The 18264-nt window shown below is 67.9% G+C and overlaps 1 protein-coding gene across 2 annotated transcripts; it reads right to left on the reverse strand.

Moving 5' to 3' along the window:
* Nucleotides 1–5173: 5173 nt before the first annotated feature.
* Nucleotides 5174–16829, reverse strand: ADAM11 (ADAM metallopeptidase domain 11). 2 transcript variants are annotated; one of them, XM_040087472.1, is made up of 26 exons: nucleotides 15340–15472; nucleotides 14000–14076; nucleotides 13597–13663; nucleotides 13156–13241; nucleotides 13011–13077; nucleotides 12823–12871; nucleotides 12660–12727; nucleotides 12266–12340; nucleotides 12105–12176; nucleotides 11429–11595; nucleotides 11262–11346; nucleotides 11090–11180; nucleotides 10887–10938; nucleotides 10595–10694; nucleotides 10254–10325; nucleotides 10071–10163; nucleotides 9884–9964; nucleotides 9753–9803; nucleotides 9117–9180; nucleotides 8951–9050; nucleotides 8758–8877; nucleotides 8508–8676; nucleotides 8315–8429; nucleotides 7750–7840; nucleotides 7296–7313; nucleotides 5174–6988 (listed from the first exon to the last, which is right to left on the reverse strand). In XM_040087472.1, exons 2-26 carry the CDS (start codon nucleotides 14047–14049, stop codon nucleotides 6973–6975), a joined length of 2019 nt encoding a protein of 672 aa, XP_039943406.1. In that variant the 5' UTR covers nucleotides 14050–14076; nucleotides 15340–15472; the 3' UTR covers nucleotides 5174–6972. The 2 variants fall into 2 exon arrangements, with proteins under 2 accessions (XP_039943406.1, XP_039943405.1); XM_040087471.2 differs by lacking the exon at nucleotides 5174–6988 and adding an exon at nucleotides 16772–16829 and having other exon boundaries at nucleotides 7122–7313; nucleotides 15340–15533.
* Between the last annotated feature and the right edge of the window lie 1435 nt (nucleotides 16830–18264).

Below are 18264 nucleotides of genomic sequence, written 5' to 3' on the forward strand. Positions count from 1 at the left end.
TGAGCCTGTTTTGCGGGCAGCCTTGAGAAGCCCGAGTTTCTGCTCGCGTCCTTATTCTCTGCCGTTGAGGAAATCGCGTCAGGATCACTCAAAGTGATCAGCAAAAGGTTTCAGCTCAGGTATCCTTACCTAAAAGCTGAACAATCCTGGCTTTCCCCTGCAAATTCCTCCAGCACTGGGTAACTCTGGGTGTGTTATCACAGGACTTTCAGCACTTACAGGGGTAAGAGGATGGGGACAAACTCTTTAGTGGCGCCTGTTGTGTCAGGATGAGGGGTGATGGTTTTATATTGAAGGAGGATCGATTTAGATTAAATTCAAGGAAGAAGGTTTTTGTTACTGAGGAGCTAAGGAACAGCACAGGGTGCCCAGAGCAGCTGTGGCTGCCCCTGGATCCCTGGAAATGTCCAAGGCCAGGCTGGATGGAGCTCTGAGCAGCCTGGTCTAATGGAAGTTGTTCCTGCCCCTGGCTGGAGTGGGATGGGCTCTCAGATGATCTTAATTCTCTGTGATTCTCTGATCAGCCCCAGCTGCTCAGGGAGAAGCCTGGGAGGTCACTGCAGTCACCACGACCTGTTGGGTTTGCCAGGCTGCCACCAGCCCTTGCTAGAGATCCTGTGACCCTTCCTGATCCGTTCCAGCGCAGCCTGGCTCCTCCTGGTCCACCCAGAGCTGGAGTCACCTCCACTGTGGATGTGCTGTTCTTGGCAGAGCCTTGGCAGCTGGGTGCTGCCTCTCCTTCCCCCGTGCCTGCTTTCTGGAATGCCCTGAGCAGTGTCAGCTCCACGCATGGAGCCAAGAGCCTCTTTCCCCAAATGGCCTCTTTCCCGTGCACGGGTTTGTTTCCTGTTTCCATCTGGAGCCTAAAGAGCAAAATTCCCATCGTGGGCGAGACAGAGCTGGGAACTGCTTCCACCTGAGGTGTGCATACTCCTCCTGCTGAGCTTCTCCATGGTGACAAACCCGTCAATTCCCCTGAATTTTCCATGTATCAAATAAAGGCCTCGACTTGGAGAGGCACAGCAAAGATGCTCCATCCCAGGGCACACTGTGCTGGGACTCTGGGAGAGAGCCAGAATGACCTCTGTACTCCACATCATTCCTGGAGCAGGAACACCCCTTACTCCAGGTGTGGGTGTGTGACTGGAGCGCTGTGACCGAGGGGCAGCTGCTGTACCAGCCTCGGGAGGGTTTCTCAGCTGGAATCCCACTGTCCTGGCCTGTGGTCAGAGTTCAGGTCAGGTTCTTTTATTTGCATGGCAAATCAGGACATGGTTGTGGAACAGCTTTTTGGGGTGTCCTTTCCCTCACCTGGGAGATCACCTGGATGTCCCCCGTGGCTCACATGCCTCAAGACACATCTCCCCATCCCTCCACACTGCAGAGGTGCTTCCCGACCATCTGATGTGTCCTCTGCTCCCAGGGAGCCCCAAACACCCCAGCTCTGTGATGAGGGAGCGGCCTGAGCCTCGCTCTGCTCTCCCAGGCTGCTGCTCACCTGGGGCCCCCTCACCTCGGCCACGACCCCTTCCTGGGGACTCCTCGGGCCTTTTGTCCTTGTCCTCACCCCAAAAGCGGCGTCTGCCTTGTCAGAGATGGAAAATCGTGGCCAGATGGTCGATCATCAGCTTCAGCAGCCAGAGGAGCGGGGATATTTTAGGTTCGAGGGTTTCCCATTATGCAATGGCACAGACACGGCGCGGGGGAGGCGCTGGGTTCTTCTTTCTTTGGGTTTACTAATAATGAGGGGTTGGTTTGGATTTTTTGGCCTCTTAAGTTCAGGAGTCTGATGAGGAGCAGCTGAGGGAGCTGGGAAGGGGCTGAGCCTGGAGAAAAGGAGCTCAGTGGGACCTTGTGGCTCTGCACAGCTCCTGACAGGAGGGGACAGCCGGGGGGGGTCGGGCTCTGCTCCCAGGAACAGGGACAGGAGGAGGGGAAATGACCTCAAGTTGTGCCAAGGGAAGCTTAGGTTGGATATTGGGAAAATTGCTTCTTGGAAAGGTGTTCAGGCATTGGCACAGCTGCCCAGGACAGGGCTGGAGTGCCCATCCCCTGCAGGGATTTAAAGCCCTGTGGATGTGGCGCCTGGGGCCAGGGGTCAGTGGTGGCCTCGGCAGTGCTGGGAACGGCTGGATTCAGTGATCTCAGAGGGTTTTTCCAACAAACAATTCCCTGATCCTCTGATCTCAGGGAACTGGAGACTGTGGCTTCTCCCATGGTCGCTGTGGCTGACCTTTGGCAGGTGTAGTAAAGCAGCGGGTGAGGATTGGAGATCGGAGCTGAGCACGGGGACTGTCCCTGACAGAAGCAGTGAATCAGGAGAAAGAAGGAGCTTGAGGACAGACAGGGACACTCTGTGCCTGGGCCAGCCACGGGGGAGCTGGACAGGAAAGTTTGTGCTGGAGGGAGAGGGCAGCCCGGGATGTTGGGTGCCTCCTGGGCACCAGACCCGCTGCCCCCTGCAGCTTTCGTGGTCCTGGGCAGTTGGCCAAGGACCATCTCCCTTCTGCCAGGCGCATCCGACGCACTGCGGTGTCCCCGTGCCCCAGCCCCTGCCCTGATCAAGAGCTGTGGGCGTTGTGCGACCCTGCAGGGCAGCGGGCTCAGCCAGGCCCACTTGAATTCCTGTTCTTTGCCCTCCTGACCCTGAAGATTTTGAATAACTCAAGATTCAGAAGCAGCCGGTGCATCTGGAATATTTCTGACTCACTCATCGTGCCGGTATCTCGACACCAGCCCAAAATAACTCCCTGCTGTGGATGGAGCAAAAGTGCACCGAACCCCTCACGGGGTGCAGAGATGCCCCCGCAGCGACGTCAGGGGAAGCAGCCCCGTCTGCTGCCAGCTTCTGTCTGGTCAGGAGGACACAGGGGCCACCCTGGTGCGGACCCCGCTCACGCCCCGCTCACTGCCGTGGCCAGAGGCGCCTTCAGCCTCTTCCTCACCCCTCGCCCTGTCCTGTGTGGGGGGAGAGCAAGAGGCTGATGGCGGTGGCTTTAATAAGGTGGGCTGGAGCCAGAGAGAGGCCCCGGCCCGCGGCTGGGTGTCCTCCCGAGGGAGCAGCACCCCGAGGTGCTCAGGCACGCCCAGCACCCCAGGCTGGAGCTCAGAGCTGGTCTGTTCTCAGCGGGGCAGCAGAGCGAGTCCCTCGGGGCACCGCAGGGACAGGGGCACCGCAGGGACAGGGGCACCGCAGGGACAGGGGCACCACAGGGACAGGGGCACCGCAGGGACAGGGGCACCGCAGGGACAGGGGCCACAGGGACAGGGGCACCGCAGGGACAGGGGCACTGCAGGGACAGGGGCACGGCAGGGACAGGGGCACCGCAGGGACAGGGGCACCACAGGGACAGGGGCACCGCAGGGACAGGGGCACCGCAGGGACAGGGGCACTGCAGGGACAGGGGGCACCGCAGGGACAGGGGCACTGCAGGGACAGGGGCACCACAGGGACAGGGGCCACAGGGACAGGGGCACTGCAGGGACAGGGGCACCGCAGGGACAGGGGCCGCAGGGACAGGGGCACTGCAGGGACAGGGGCACCACAGGGACAGGGGCACTGCAGGGACAGGGGCACCACAGGGACAGGGGCCACAGGGACAGGGGCACCACAGGGACAGGGGCACTGCAGGGACAGGGGCACCACAGGGACAGGGGCACCACAGGGACAGGGGCCGCAGGGACAGGGGCACCGCAGGGACAGGGGCACCACAGGGACAGGGGCACCACAGGGACAGGGGCCGCAGGGACAGGGGCACTGCAGGGACAGGGGCACCACAGGGACAGGGGCACCACAGGGACAGGGGCCGCAGGGACAGGGGCACCGCAGGGACAGGGGCACCGCAGGGACAGGGGCACCACAGGGACAGGGGCCACAGGGACAGGGGCCGCAGGGACAGGGGCACCGCAGGGACAGGGGCACCGCAGGGACAGGGGCACCACAGGGACAGGGGCACCTCCAGCCCCACGTCTGGGGGCTCTGCGGGAGGTGGTGACAGCAGGAACTGTCCCCAGGCCTGCCCCTGGGGCTCCCGCAGGGGAGTGACGATGCTGCGGTGGCCCCTGGCCAGCACGGGACCCCAACAGCGGACGCGCCGCCCCCACGGTCCCCAGCCTGTGCCGGGGCCGGCACCGCGGGGACACGAGTGGCGCTGGGGACACCGGGGCCGGCACCGCGGGGACACGAGTGGCACTGGGGACACCGGGGCCGGCACCGCGGGGACACGAGTGGCGCTGGGGACACCGGGGCCGGCACCGCGGGGACACGAGTGGCGCTGGGGACACCGGGGCCGGCACCGCGGGGACACGAGTGGCGCTGGGGACACCGGGGCCGGCACCGCGGGGACACGCGTGGCGCTGGGGACACCGGAGCCGCTCCTGGGCTGTGCTGGGGGAGCCCTCTCCTGGCCGCGTGCGAGGAGGAGCGGCGCTGCCGGGGACTGGCCCGTGGCGCTGGCCCTGGCACTGGCCCTGGCCCTGGCCCTGGCACTGGCCCTGGCACTGGCACTGGCACTGGCACTGGCACTGGCCCTGGCACTGGCCCTGGCCCTGGCACTGGCACTGGCACTGGCCCTGGCCCTGGCACCGCCCGGAGCTCCTGGGCTGCAGCCCCAGCCGGGCCGGGCTGGTTCCATGGGCGGCTCCATCCCTCTGGGAGTTGGGGAGCTGTCCCCCAGTCCCCTTCTGCCAGGGGTGGCTGCAGGGGTCGCAGCTGTCCCTGGGGTGGAGCAGTGTCCCTGCGCTGGGTGACCTTGCCCAGGGACCGAGCATCTCTGTGACAGGACGGGGAGCAGCCACGCGTCCCCACAGTGCGACAGAGTCCCCGGCCAGGGACGGAGCTCGGTGACACTCACGGCGCGCCGTCATCTCCACACCGGCCGCCTCTCCTGACTCAGACACGGGCCAGGGTGGAATGTGCGACGTGGGACATCAGCGGGACGAGCTGCAGGGATCCAAGGACCGCAGCGTCCTCACAGCCGAAACCTGCAGAGCCTCCGGGCCCCTCCCTCCCCGCGCGGGTGACAAGCGGAGCCCCGTCGTTTTCCAAATCTTTATTTGTAAATCAATTCTGCGAGGCCGGAGCCAGGGCCGAGCTCCCAGCGCGTGCAAAGCGGGGGGGGCGCGGGGGTCCCGCCGGGCCCGGCGGTAGCGGAGCGGGCGGTGCGGGGTGGCGGCGGTGCGGGGGGCGGGGGACGGGGACGGGGACCCCGCCCCACTCTGCTCCACCCCGGGACGGGACGGGGCCCGTGGGAGCAGCGGGGGCTGGGGGGGCTTTGCTCTCTTGGCTCTGGAAGCACCGGGTGCCCCCCCCAACACCCCCCCGGCCCGCCCTGACAGCGTTAAAATCATTAAGAAAAATCCCAGTATTTATATATATATATGTATATATATATATATCTTAATGTCCCCAAACCCAGTGACAACGGTGGCTTCTTGCTCTGAACCGGGGGTGTCCCCTCGCCGCGGGGAGCACCCCGGCACTTTGGCTGTGGCAGCTGTGGGGACACTGTGGTGACGGTGATAGAGATGGGGGGGATCCCAAAGCCCTGGTGCCCACGGAGGTCCCAGGTCCCCTCGTGTCCCAGGTCCCCACGTGTCCCAACCAGTGCTGACACGTCACACAAGAAGCCACCACCGAGCCCAGCCAGGGGATGTCCGGCCACCCTCCTCCTGCTGTCACCTGCTGTCACCTGGGGTGCCACCACAGCCAGGGCACCCGTGGGTGCCCGGTGGGGCTGTCACACCAGGCCGGGTGCCACCACACGCTGTGGCCATGGCTGGGCCTGGGGACACCTTTGGTCACTCTCTGTCTCCACGGCAAAGGGGCCCGGTGGTGGGCAGGGACACTGGGCAAGGAGGGGACACAGAGGGGACACCCCCACACTGCCGTGGACAGTGGGTATTGTCCCCCATTGTCCCCAGGAGTGTCCCCACACAGCCACACACTCCGGGTTGTGTCACCAGGGATGTCCCCCCTCCATGCTGAGTGTCACCGGTGCTTAAGGGACCGGTGCGGCCCCAGTGGGCCGTGGTGCTGTGGTTTGGGTGGCTCTCTAGAGCCACCCCATGCAGGGTGACATGTGCCACGTGCCACAGGGAGAGGGTGGTGCCTCTCCCCAGCCTGCCATGGCAGTGGGTGACACCCAGTCTGGGTGCCACAGGCCTGCCCTGGGTGACAAGTGTCACCCAGCAAGCAGCCCTGCGTGTCCCCAGCCCAGGGCTCCCCCTGTACCCTGGTCCCCCGGGGGGGCCCTTCTGTCCCCCCCAGCCCCAGTGTCGCCAGTTTGGGGTTCACCTGCCTGAGCTGGGGCAGCGAGGGAAGCCTTGAGGGAGAGCTGTCACCCGTGGGTGCCTGTCCCACCCCTGAGGACTTTGGGGTCCCACGGCTTGGGACATGGGGGATCGGGGGAGGATTTGAGGGGACCAAGCCCACACGGGGGCTGCTGAGCTGCTTTGGGGCAGGGAGGCACAACTGGGGGTGCGGGACTTGGCCCCCCTGGGAGCCAGCCCAGGCACCGGGGCTGGGGGGACACGACCCCAGGCCCTGAACTGGGAAAGGGCGCTGGCCCAGTACTGGGTGTACTGGCCTGGTCCTGGGCTGCACTGGCCTCGTCCTGGGGACACTGGCCTTGTCCTGGGGTACAGGGCCTGTTTTTAGGGGTCCCGGACCCCCGGGTGGAAGATGCTGCTGGGGGGCAGGGGGGCTGTGGGGCCGGGGCTCCCCGCTGGCCCCGCGGGTTCATTCATTCATTCATTCACTCATTCATTCACTCATTCATTCATCCAGTGCCGAGTGCCGCCAGCCCGGCGGGGGCCGGGGGTCCCCGTACATTCGTGGCGGTGCGGGGGGGGCCGGGGGGCGGTCCCGGGTGTCCCCCCCCCCGCTCTCCTCCTCGGCCGGACCCTCGGCAGCGCCGCCCCATTTAATTGCTGTTAATGAGGCGCTGGGGGGGCGGGGCAGAGCGGCCCCGCTCAGGCCCCCCCGGACCTGCAACACAGAAGTGGGGTGCGTTTAGTGGGGGGCTGTGACAGGGAGGTGACACACGGGGGGACACTGAGCTGAAATGAGCCAGCACCGGGCGGGGGGGGGGGGCTGCTGCCGGGCCCCCCCAGCCGCTGCTGCCCTTCAGCCGCGGGGGCACAGAGATGGAGACAGCACGGCCGGACACACAGCACACGGACAGACGGGCCCGGGGGCTCCCACGCCGTCAGGCTGCCGGACGGTGACGGTGACAGGGACGGTGACGAGACGATGGGGGAGACACGGTTACACTCCCTGCTGCGCCGGGTCGTACCTTCCTCGGCGGATGTTCCTTGGGGGGGTGGCAGGGGGAGAGGAGAGGAGCGTTAGTGCCACCCCCGCGTCCCCGCTGTCCCCCCCTGGCGCGTCGCCCCCGCCCCGGTGTCCCCGGTCCCACGGGCAGCAGCGGCGTCCCGGTGCCAGGCGGGAGCGGGGCAGGACACAGCCCCCGGCCCAGCGCCATGCTCGGGGACAGACACGGCCACGGGCCGCGGGTGACGGTGACACCCCAAGGGCACATGCAGGCAGCGCAGGCAGGGCCGGGGGTCAGGCAGGGGCTGGGACAAGGGACCAGGCAGGGTCAGGGGACCAGGCAGGGCCGAGGGGATGCCCAGCCGGGGGGACTGGCAGTGCCCCAGCAGGGCACGGCCCGGCGCTGGCGCAGTGACGCAGAGGGGACGTGGCCGGTGACAGCAGCGGAGGGGACGAGCCATGCTGTGGCTGCTTACTTAAATCCCCAGCCTGTCCCCCCTAGGACGATGGCAGCCACCAGCACGGCCCCCGCGATGGAGCCGATAATGATATTGGTGCCACTGGGACCTGTGACAGACGGGACAGGGAGGAGGGGACAGGGTCACACGTCAGTGGGAAGGGGACACGGGGACACGGGGACACGGGGACAGAGTCCTAGGGATGCCCCAGCACCGTGGGGACTCGGGAAGTGACAAGCCCAGGCACAGGGGACATGTCAGTGGGGAGGGGACAGGGGGACATCAGGACACAGCCCCAGGGCAGTCCCAGTGCTGTGAGGACCTGGGGAGGAGGCAAACCCAGCACAGGGACACACCTCAGTGGGGACGGGAAGCAGGGACAGGGGGACACAGCCCTAGGGATGACCCCGAGCTGTGGGGACCTGGGAGGGGGGGGGACGAACCCAGCCACGCTCAGCTGAGCTGCGACACCAGGCTGGGGGGACACTCTGGAGCCCGGTGCGGCTGGGGACAAAGCGGGACAGCCGGGAGCTGTGTGGCCTGGGGACAGCAGGGAGCCCGTGTCCCCCGCGGGCACACGGACCCTTGTACCGCTCCGTCTCCCCCGTCGGCTTCGGCTCAGGGATGGGGTCGTAGACGCTGCAGTCCTTCCCCGTCCACTCCGCCCGGCAGATGCACTTCCCCTCGTTGCTGCAAACCTGCGAGGGGAAACGGCGTCACCGCCCCGACCGCGACGCTCCCCGGGTGTGTCCCCCTGTCCCCGCCGCGCCCCTCACCCCGTGGTCGAAGCAGATCTTCCCGTCCCAGCTGCCGGGGCAGGAGCTGAAGTTAAAGGCGCTGGCTGGAAGGCATTTGCGGTCGAGACAGAGCATTCCGGGCCCGCAGGGCGTCCCGTCCTCCACGTAGCTCAGGTCCGAGCCGTCCACCAGCTGCACGTGGCCGCCCCTGCGCCAGGACAGCCGCAGCGGGTGACACCCGGACCCCTGGGGCCCGGAGCCGTGGCGCTGCCCCCGGTGGCACCGTCACCTGCAGTCCACGTAGCGGTTCTGGTGGTAGAAGGTGGTGGTGGCGATCTCCCCGCTGAGCTCCCCCAGCCGCGGCGACCCCGAGATGTTGGCGCAGAGGAGGAAGCCGCAGAGGACGTCCCTTGAAGGCGGCGGAGATGTCACCGGGGTGGTGGCTGGCACCGGGAGGGGCCGCGGGGACAGGGGTCACTCACTGCTTGTTGCACTGCAGCCAGCCCAGGCCCTCGCGTCCGCAGTTCCCCCGCTCCGTCCCCTCCACGTTCAGCTTCTCGTAGCAGAAGCGCTCGGCCGAGCCTGGCAGAGAGCGAGTGTCACCCGCTCGTCACCCCCTGCGTCCCCCCAGCCCAGGACAGCACTCACTGCGGCCCCACAGCGCGTTGCACTGACGGTCCCGGGTTTTGCAGCGCCCGCCGTAACATCGTCCCTGCGGGGAGGGGAGAGGGCTCAGGGGCTGCAGAGGGCTCAGGGGTCCTGGAGGAGGGTCAGGGGCTGCAGAGGGGTCAGGGGCTGCAGAGGGGTCAGGGGACACGGGAAGGGAGATGAGGCTGGAGAGGGGCTGACACACGTGTGCTGAGGGAGGTGCTGCAGGGACAATGAGCCCCCCACATGTCCCCCCACGCCTGGTCCCAGGATCACTGCCCCAGCTCAGGTGGTGCAGGGATCAGAAGCCACGTGTGTGCACAGGCACGGGACAGCAGCGGGGGCTCAGGGCCCCCCGCTCACCCCAACCCCACACCCACGTGTGTGTGCGTGGCTCAGCCGCGGCTGCGATTGCTGACAAGAGGTCACAGACTGGTTTGGCTTCGAAGAGCCCTTAAAGCTCAGCCAGTTCCATGCCCTGCCATGGGCAGGGACACCTTCCAGCAGACCAGGCTGCTCCAAGCCCTGGCCAGCGGGGGCTTGGACAGTCCCAAATGCACTTGCAATGCACGAGCCCCGATGCTGGAGGATGTGCCGGCCCCAGGGCCGTGTCCCACCAGGCTGGGCTGCACTCACCTGCTCGTTCTCACAGAAGTACCCATCCAGCTTGTGGAGGTTGGGGGGACACTGTGGGGACACGGAGAAGAGGTTGGGTGATGTCACAAGGCCCCACAGCGCGTGCCCCCGTGTCCCCCGGCCCCGCTCACCTGGCTGGAGTCCCCGGTGCAGGTCTCGGGGATGTCGCACTCGTTCACAGCCTCCCGGCAGGACACGCCACGTGGCTCGTACTGCCCGGGGCACAAACCCGGCTCAGCAGGAATGGGACAGGACCCCACGGCACCCACACCCGGACCCTGCCTCCCCCGAGCCCCCCTGGAGCTCCCAGCCCCGCACCTTGCAGCCCTTGCAGCAGAGCCCGTCGCTGCACATGGCGTCGTGGGTCAGGGTGCATTTCTTGCAGCAGTTCCCGCCGCTCCTCGCACACTCCTGCCAGGACAGCAGCAGTCACGGCCATCGGCCCCCCGGCATCCCTGGCAGCCCCCCGGAGCGGGGGGAGCAGCCCCTGGCCCTGCTCACCGCCAGCGAGCCGCAGTCGCACTCCTCGCCTGCCTCCACGAAGCCGTTGCCGCACTCCGGAGGATCCAGGAGCTGCCGGGACCCGGGGGGGGACATGACACAAACGTACGAGAGCTTCTGGGGACCCCTGAGCCAGCTGCTGCCATGAGCCCCCCAAAAGGGGATGGCAGCACCCCCAAAGTGCTGCCAGGCACGAGGCTCCTCCCGCTCTGGGAGCTCAGTGCCAGCGCCTTGGCCGTGGCAGGGGCTGGGGACACCAAGAGGCCTGAGGGACCCTGGGAGCCACCCCCAGAGCATCGCTCCCGGCTGTGACCCCCAGAGGGGCCGGGGGGGGCCGTTACCTTCAGGGGTTTGTTGAAGAGGCAGCTGCCGCCGCCGTCCTGCAGGAACTGGTTGTACTCATCGATGCTGCAGCGGGAGAACTTCCGTGGGAGGTAGTACCTGTGCGATGGGGTCACTGTCACACTGTCACACTGTCACACTGTCACACTGTCACACTGTCACACCCTGCCCGTGCCCGGGGCTGCTGCCAGGCACCCGAACCCGGGCAGGACCTCGGCGACGCCCTCGCCGGCAGCGGTGACACGAGGTGTGGCAGGGGATGTGGCAGTGCCGCCCCGAGCGGGCACCCACCCTGTGTCCTCCATGATACAGCCCAGCCAGGAGTCGGGACAGCGGCAATCCCCTGCGAGGAGAGCAGAGCAGAGCAGAGCGGAGCAGGGGGCTGGGGGTGCTGACTGTCCCGCCGCCAGCCCGCTGGCACCGCGGCGTGTCCCCGTGGTGCCCGTGGTGCCCGTGGTGCCCCTGGTGCCCGTGGCCCCGCGGGAGGTGGGTACCTGCGGCCGTGCGGTGCTTGTTCCACATCATGCCCACGTTCTGCCCCAGCGTCTGTGCCAGCGTCACCGCCATGGACGCCACGTTGCCGTACTGCTCGGGAGGGACGCGGTGTCACCGCAGGGACCCCCGGCCCTGTCCCCAGCCCCCCCGCGGGGGTCTCTCCGCACGCACCTCGTTGACGCCGCCGGCGCGGCCCGGGGAGCAGATGCCCCCGACGAAGGCGGTGCCGCTGCGGCTGCTCTGAAACGTCCGACCCCTGCGAGGAAGAGGATGGTGGTGAAGGGGGACGGGGGACGCGGTCCCGGCCCCGGGGGGGGACTCGCGGCCACAGCGCTCACGAGAAGAGGTGGACGGTGTCGCTGTGCTCTGCCAGCCCCTCGCGCCGGTACTTCACAAACTCGTTCAGGATCTCCAGGGAATCTTGCCCCATTCGGATCCGGTCCTCGGCCGCCCACGTCTCCATGGCCACCAGCACGATGCGGGTGTTGAGCTGCTCCTTGTAGATCTGTGGGGACAAAGGGACGGTGCTGGGGACGCGACCCCGCCCAGGGACAAACCCAGCAGCCACCGGGGATGAACCCATGTGGGCACTTCAGGAGCTGGGCACACACCTCTGTCACCAGGGACAAAGCTCCGGTGGGGCAAACCCACCCGGCGCCAAAGGAAAAAAACATGAGCGGGACAAACTCCCTGGGGCCAAACTCTCAAAGGACCAACCCAGCAGGTGCTGAGGGCCAACCCCCAGGGACAAACCGCCAGGAAATAGGGAGACAAACTCCTGGGTACAAATCCAGCTGCTGGGAACTGTCCCCTCAAGGATAACCCGCCCAGGGACAAACCCACGAGGGTGGGGGATAAACTCTCTCTCCAGGAATAAGCCCAGTGGGGATAAAACCTTGGGGAATGAAGGGAAACGAAGCCCCCAGGGGACAAACCCATCAGATGCTGTGGATTAACCCTCCCAGGGACAACGCCCCCCTCCAGGGACAAATTCCTTCCAGGCACCCCCCTCACCATGTCAGCCAGGTTGACCACGGACTTGGCGAAGTTGCTGGTGAGAACTACGGACTTGCGAAGCTGCAGGAACTGGGGGCACACGGGGGGCCAGGCGGGATTGGGGGGGGCCAGCCCGACCCTTCACCGCCCCCGCCAACCCCGGGAACCCCCCGGCTCACCAGCTGATGGTCGTTCACCACGGCCAGCTCGATGTACTTGGTCTCGCTGTGCACCGTGTGCTGGGCTCGGCGGACCTGCAGAGGGAACCCGAGGCTGAGCTGGCACCGGCACCAGCACCGGCACCGGCACCGGCACCGGCTGGGGCTCGGGACCCCCCCCAGGGGTGTTTGGGATACAGGGAGCGGGCAGAGCCGCTGGGTGGTCTTGGGATGCAGCCCCACCGGTACTCTAATGGGAGCCCAGGACATCCCCGAGCCCGGGCAGGAGCAGCACTGCAAACACGGAGGGGCCTGGTGGCACCCGCAGCCAGCAGGCAGAAACCAGCCAAGGTCAAGCACCCCTGTCCCCTGCCCATGTCCCCTGCCCCCTGTGCACCCCGGTGTCCCCACTCACCTGCCGCCGCCGCCGCAGCTTTGGTGTCCCACCCGGGACGCGCTGGCTCAGCGCGGGGAAGAGGCAGCCTGGGGGGAAGGGACAGAGGCGGTGGGACACCAGGACACAGAGCCACTGAGGCCACCGCCACAGGCCCCCAGGAACAGCTCTGCGAGAAGCTCACCCAGTCGGGGGCAGCTGGGGACGCGCTGGACGATGTGCGGTCGAAGGCCCTGCCGAGGGGAGAGGTTGTCACGGCCACGCGTGGGAGGGGAGGACTGCCACGCCCCCGTGTCCCCGTGGCTGTCCCCAGGCCACAGGCAGAGCTGCCTTGGGATGCTCGGGCAGGCACATGGCAGCGCCGCCGCTCACCTGCCCGTGCTCGGCGCCCGCCTGGGGCTCGATCAGGTACGTGGCTCGGCCGTCCGAGAAGACTCCGCTGCAAAGAGAGGCGGGCGGGTCGGGGCGCGGAGGGGCGCAGCCCCCCGGCCCCCCTGTCGGCATTGGGGGTACTCACCGCAGGCCCTGGCAGCTGGAGAGAGCGGCGAAGGAGCGGGGCTGCCCCCGGATCCGGCCCTGGTAGTAGCAGTGCTCCCCCGCACCCTGCGGGCCGGGACGGGCGCTGAGCCGCGGGTCCCGCCCTGCCCCGCACCCCAGGGCCGCAGCCGGGCTGGGGGCTCGGGGCTTCACTGCCCCGCACCCCCAGGGTGTGCCTGGTGCCCACGGCAGCCAGGGATCCCCCGCTCGAGGAGCATCCCGCAGCAGGCAGGGGCTGGGCACCCGGGGGAACCCGGGGACACCCGGGGCACGCGGGCGGGGAGATTCTGAGCTGCTGGGGACCATTCCTGGGCTTTTGTGGGATTTAGGAACTGGCCGTCACACAAGCCCTGCAGCGGCACAGCGTGGCACAGCGCGGCACGGCACAGCGCGGGTTGGCACAGCGTGGCACGCATCTTACCGTGCTGTGGCTGCCGTTGCTGCCCGCGCCGACGTGCCGCTCCACGTAGTGGGAGGCGAGGAGGTGGCTGCCGGGAGCGGGAGGAGGGTGAGAGGCCGTGGGGTGGGGAGGAAGAGGAGGAAGAGGAGGAAGAGGGAGACAACAGCAGCCATCCATGCGCAGGGCACCACCCCGGTGTGGGAGACCACCCACCATCCATATACAGGGAATCACCTCAGAATGGGACCCCCCCCCCCAGTTTGGGAGGGCGCTGGAATCCCGTGGGTCCCTGTCCCCTCTGCTCCAGCCCCCGTTGCTGGGATGGCTCTGCACAGCCCCCCCCATCCCCGAGCACCCCCAGCTCCTCCCGGGGGGCACCGGCAGCCCCATGGTGCCTCCCCCGCCAGGAGCCCGGGTCACTCACTGGTTCAGCCGGAGATCGAGGGTGAAGGCTGAGCCGAAGGCACGCACCATGAAGCTCACCTGTGCCAGGTGCAGCCCCTGCAGGACAGCCAGAGCCGTCAGCCCCCCGAAAAAAATCATAGCTAAAATAAGAATTAAAACCCCAACCCAAATACATCGCCTGTGAAGGTGCACTTTTTTTTTTTTTTTTTTAACTGAAAAATTCAGCATAAAGGAAAACCATTTTTTTTTTTTCCCTCAAACCCATCACCCCTGGAGCGCTGGGATGGCACCTGCGTCCCACCGCCCCCTCCGCGGGTGCCGTGCTGGGGTGGGGCTCCCGGAGGGTCCCCCCGGTGCTGGGCCCAGCCCCAGCCGCCGCTTCTCTCGCCCTGCGGCGCCGCCGCTCCTGACCTAATTCCTGCCGCCGGCAGCGGGAGCCGAGCGCTGCGGCGCGGCCTCAGAGCCGGCAAACTCTGCGCACGGGCGAGAGCCCGGCCCCGGAGCAGCGCACGGGGAAACGCAGCAAAGCCAAACCCGTCCCGGCGTGCCCCGTCCCCTTGCTGGGAACCCCGGCATGAGGACGCGGGCATGAGGAGCCGTCCGTCATCACACGGAGGGGATGTCCCGGGCCCCGACCGGCATCTCTGGGGCCCGGCAGCGCTCCCGGAGAGGGCTCTGCCACCGGGACCCAGCTCCGAATTCCCCAGGATCTCCGCTGCTCCCTGCACACCCTTGCTTTAACACCTCCCTGCTCCCCCGGCAGCGCGGCGCTTCCCGGCGTCCGGCGGTTTCGCTCGACGCCGGGTGTAAATCACCTCTGCGGCGGGAGCAGCTCCTCATCTCGCCTTTATCCGGCGCGGACGGGGATCGATGGGCGCCGGGGCCGGCGGCTGCCGACACCGCAACTCCCCCGTGCCGGATGGGAGCGTGTGCCGCTCCCCGGAACGCCGGGACAGCGGGCGGGCGGAGGAAGGTCACTGCCCGGAGCCGAGCCTGGGCCGCGCTGGGGAGCGGCGCTGGGTGGGACACGCGGGCCTGGGTCCGTCCTTGCCGGACACGCGAGTCTGTCCCCACGGGAGCCCCGCTCGCCACCTGCCCGCTCCCGTTTCATCTCCCCCGACACCCGCACGCCACCGGTTCCCAGATTCAATGGGATTTTGCGGCACATGTCAGTGTCCCTGCGCGGAGGATGGCAGCGGGATGGTCCCTGGGGGGACGAGGGCTCCACTTGGGGATGTCGGTACCCACGCACACGCCGGGGTGTGGCTGGGCCAGCGACGGCGGCTGCCGGGGGACCTGGAGCCGTCACCTGGCAGGGACCGCGGAAAAGGAGCGGGTTGGGGGCTGTCCTTCACTTACGGGTCCTCCGCCTCCTCCTCCTCCTCCTCCGGGCTCATGCCTGACCCTGGTGTCCAGCTGATGCTTTGGGACTTCTCCTCCCGAGCTCTGCCCCACCAGCCTGCTGGGGTGGGTGATTTGGGAGACCACCCGCCCCTCCTGCCATGCGGCCCGTGGGAGCCTCCGCGGCAGCGCTCCGGCCTGCGCGGCAGGACCTGCGGGACACGGGACACGGTCGCGGCCACCCTGGGAGGGCTGGGGGGACGGGGGCCAGGGGAGGAGAAGGGACGGAGACACAGGGGCCCGGGGACAAGGGGACGTGGAGGGCTGGGGATGAGGATAGGGAGATGAGAACACGCAGGGGTGGGAACACGAGGGGACAGAGTTGGTGAACATGCTCGGGGGGTGGCCCAAGTGTGGCACTGCATCCAGAAGGGGACACTCATGTCCTGGATGGGACGTCCAGGGCACAGGGAGGGTGGGTCCAGGGATTGTCCCAGGATGTAGAGCTGAGGAACATCCAGGAACGCCCAGGAGGGGACACCCGGCAAGCACGGACTGGGAGGGGGGCCCAGAGTAGGAGAATGAATCGGGGTGGGGAAGCTCGGGAGGTCTCGGGTACAGCGGCAGGTCCTGGAGGGGACACACAGGGGACACGGGTGGCTGATAAAGTGATGCATCCAGAGCGGGGCATGCGGGGGAGAGGGGGCTCAGAAACGCCGCCACACCTGAAGGAAAGGTTGGAGGGGTCAGCACATCCTGGAGGGGACATGCAGGGAAAAGGGGGGGGCTGGAACGGGGACACATCTCAGAGGGGACACGCAAGGGACAGAGAGGGCCGGGATGGGGACACCACCGAACGGGAGATGGAAGACTGGTATGGGGACACCCCCCTAGAGGGGACAGCAGGACTGGTGCAGGGACACCTTTGGAGGTGACATCCAGGGGACACGGGGGGGTGGCCGCTATGGGGACACATCCCAAGGGGACGTGGAGGGCTGCTCTGAGGACATCGATGGGGCGTGCAGGGAAAGGGGGAGCCGAGATGGGGACACATCCTGAAGGGGACACGGGGGGCGGCTGTGCGGCCACCTCCGGAGAGGGAAGGTGGCGGGGGCCGCTGCGAGGACAGCGCGGTGGAGGGCGCGGGGCCGGGGCCGGGGGGAGGACGCGGGGCTGAGGAGCCGCTGCGGGGCCGGGGCAGGTGCGGAGCCGGGGCTGCGGGGCCGGGCAGGTGCGGGGGGATCGCGGGCCCGGCCCCTCCCGGGGCTCTGCGGGGCGGCGCTGCGGAAAAATGTGTCGATGCAGCGAAAAAGCCGCAGCGGCGGCGGCGGCGGCGGGGCCGGGAGCGGAGCGGGGCGATGCGGGGCCGGGAGCGGGGCCGGGAGCGCGGCGGGCGCGATGCGGGGCCGGTACCGGGGCGATGCCGGAGCGGGAGCGGGTCCGGACCTACCTGCCCGCGGGGCGAGCGAGAGCAGCGCGGCCAGCAGCCACCCCCGCAGCGGGCTCATGGCTCCCTCATGCTCCGCCAGCGGCCGCGCCGGGCCCGCCGCGCCGGGGACCGTCACCGTCCCGTCCGGCCCCCCCGCCCCGGGCCGGGCCGGCAGCGCCGCCCCCGCCCCGCCCGCAAGCGGCCCCGGGCCCGCCGGACCGGACCGGCAACCGGCCCCGGCAGCGCCGGCAGCGGCACCGGCAGCGCCGCCCCGGGCCCGCCCCGCCCCGCCCGGCCCCGCCGCCCCCGGTACCTGCCCCTTAAACCTCCCCGCCCCGGCTGCCGCAGCGCCGCTGGCACCCGCGGCACTGCAGCACCGGAGCCCCGCTGGCATCACCCCCGGGCCGCCGGCACCCCCCGGCCGGTACCGGAGCTCCCGGTGGCATCATCCCCGGGAATGGTACCGGGGCCCGGGCCGGCGCTGCTGGGACTGGAGCGGAGCAGACCCCTCCCAGCCAGGGTCAGACTGCGTCCCCACACACACACACACCCCGCACTGGAACGCCCCACGAGAACTCCCCGTCAGTACTGGACCTCCCGAGGTTTGGAACCTGGAGACAGAATCAACCCCCCCTCAGGCAGTGCAGAACCCCCACACCAGTCCCGACCCCTCCCAACCCAGTCCCAGGCTCCGCAGCCAGCACAGGGCCTCCAGCTGTGATGGGAGCCCCCAGGCTGTGCCGTGTTCCCCTCGGCTGGAACCCGGTTCCCCACTAGCCCCCAGTCCCCTCTGGTTCCCTGCCAGTCCCAGAGCCCCTCCAGATTGTCCTGGTGCTTCCAGCCAGTACCAGGACCCACACGCTATCAGAGCCCCCAGCTGGGACTGAAGCCCCCAACCAGCACCAGCTCCCAGCTGGAACTGCCCCTGACTGGTGCCAGTGACAGGGGCGTCTGTGGGAGCCTGGCTGTGGATGGAGCCGGGGGTTCCAAGGGATGGTGCTGGTGCCCACAGCCCCGGGGACGTGGGGAGAGTCTGGACTGTCCCCAGTGGGTGGGTGATGTCACCCAAGGGTTCTGTGGGGTCCCCACCCTCAGGAAGCACCAGAACCAGGAGTCCCTCTCTGCTCTGATTTTGGGGGTGCTGCAAGGCTGTGTGCCCTCCTGGTGGTAACAGAACAATTTTAGGGAGACAAGCTCCAGTAAATTCCAGCCACAGGCACCCCCAGCCTCAGGTGAGGGATGCACCCACCATCACAGAGCAGGGATTCCCGCAGGACTGAGCGTGGGACACAGACCTGGAGATCAGCAGCCCTAGCTCTTCCTGCTGGGGGTGCCCAGGGCTGTCCTTGGGCTCCCCGTGAAGGGCGATGGGCGATCTCGGCTTGTGTCTGACGGGGACAGGGGCTCAGCTGTCACCACGTGCTCCACAGAGGGGAGCACGGCAGTGCTTCAGTGGCCCCAGCTCATCCCAGGGGTCAGCTGCCCCGGGAGGGCCCTGAAGCTCCCACAAAAGA

This window comes from Hirundo rustica, chromosome 27 (genome assembly GCF_015227805.2).
Source record: "Hirundo rustica isolate bHirRus1 chromosome 27, bHirRus1.pri.v3, whole genome shotgun sequence".
NCBI lineage: Eukaryota > Metazoa > Chordata > Aves > Passeriformes > Hirundinidae > Hirundo > Hirundo rustica.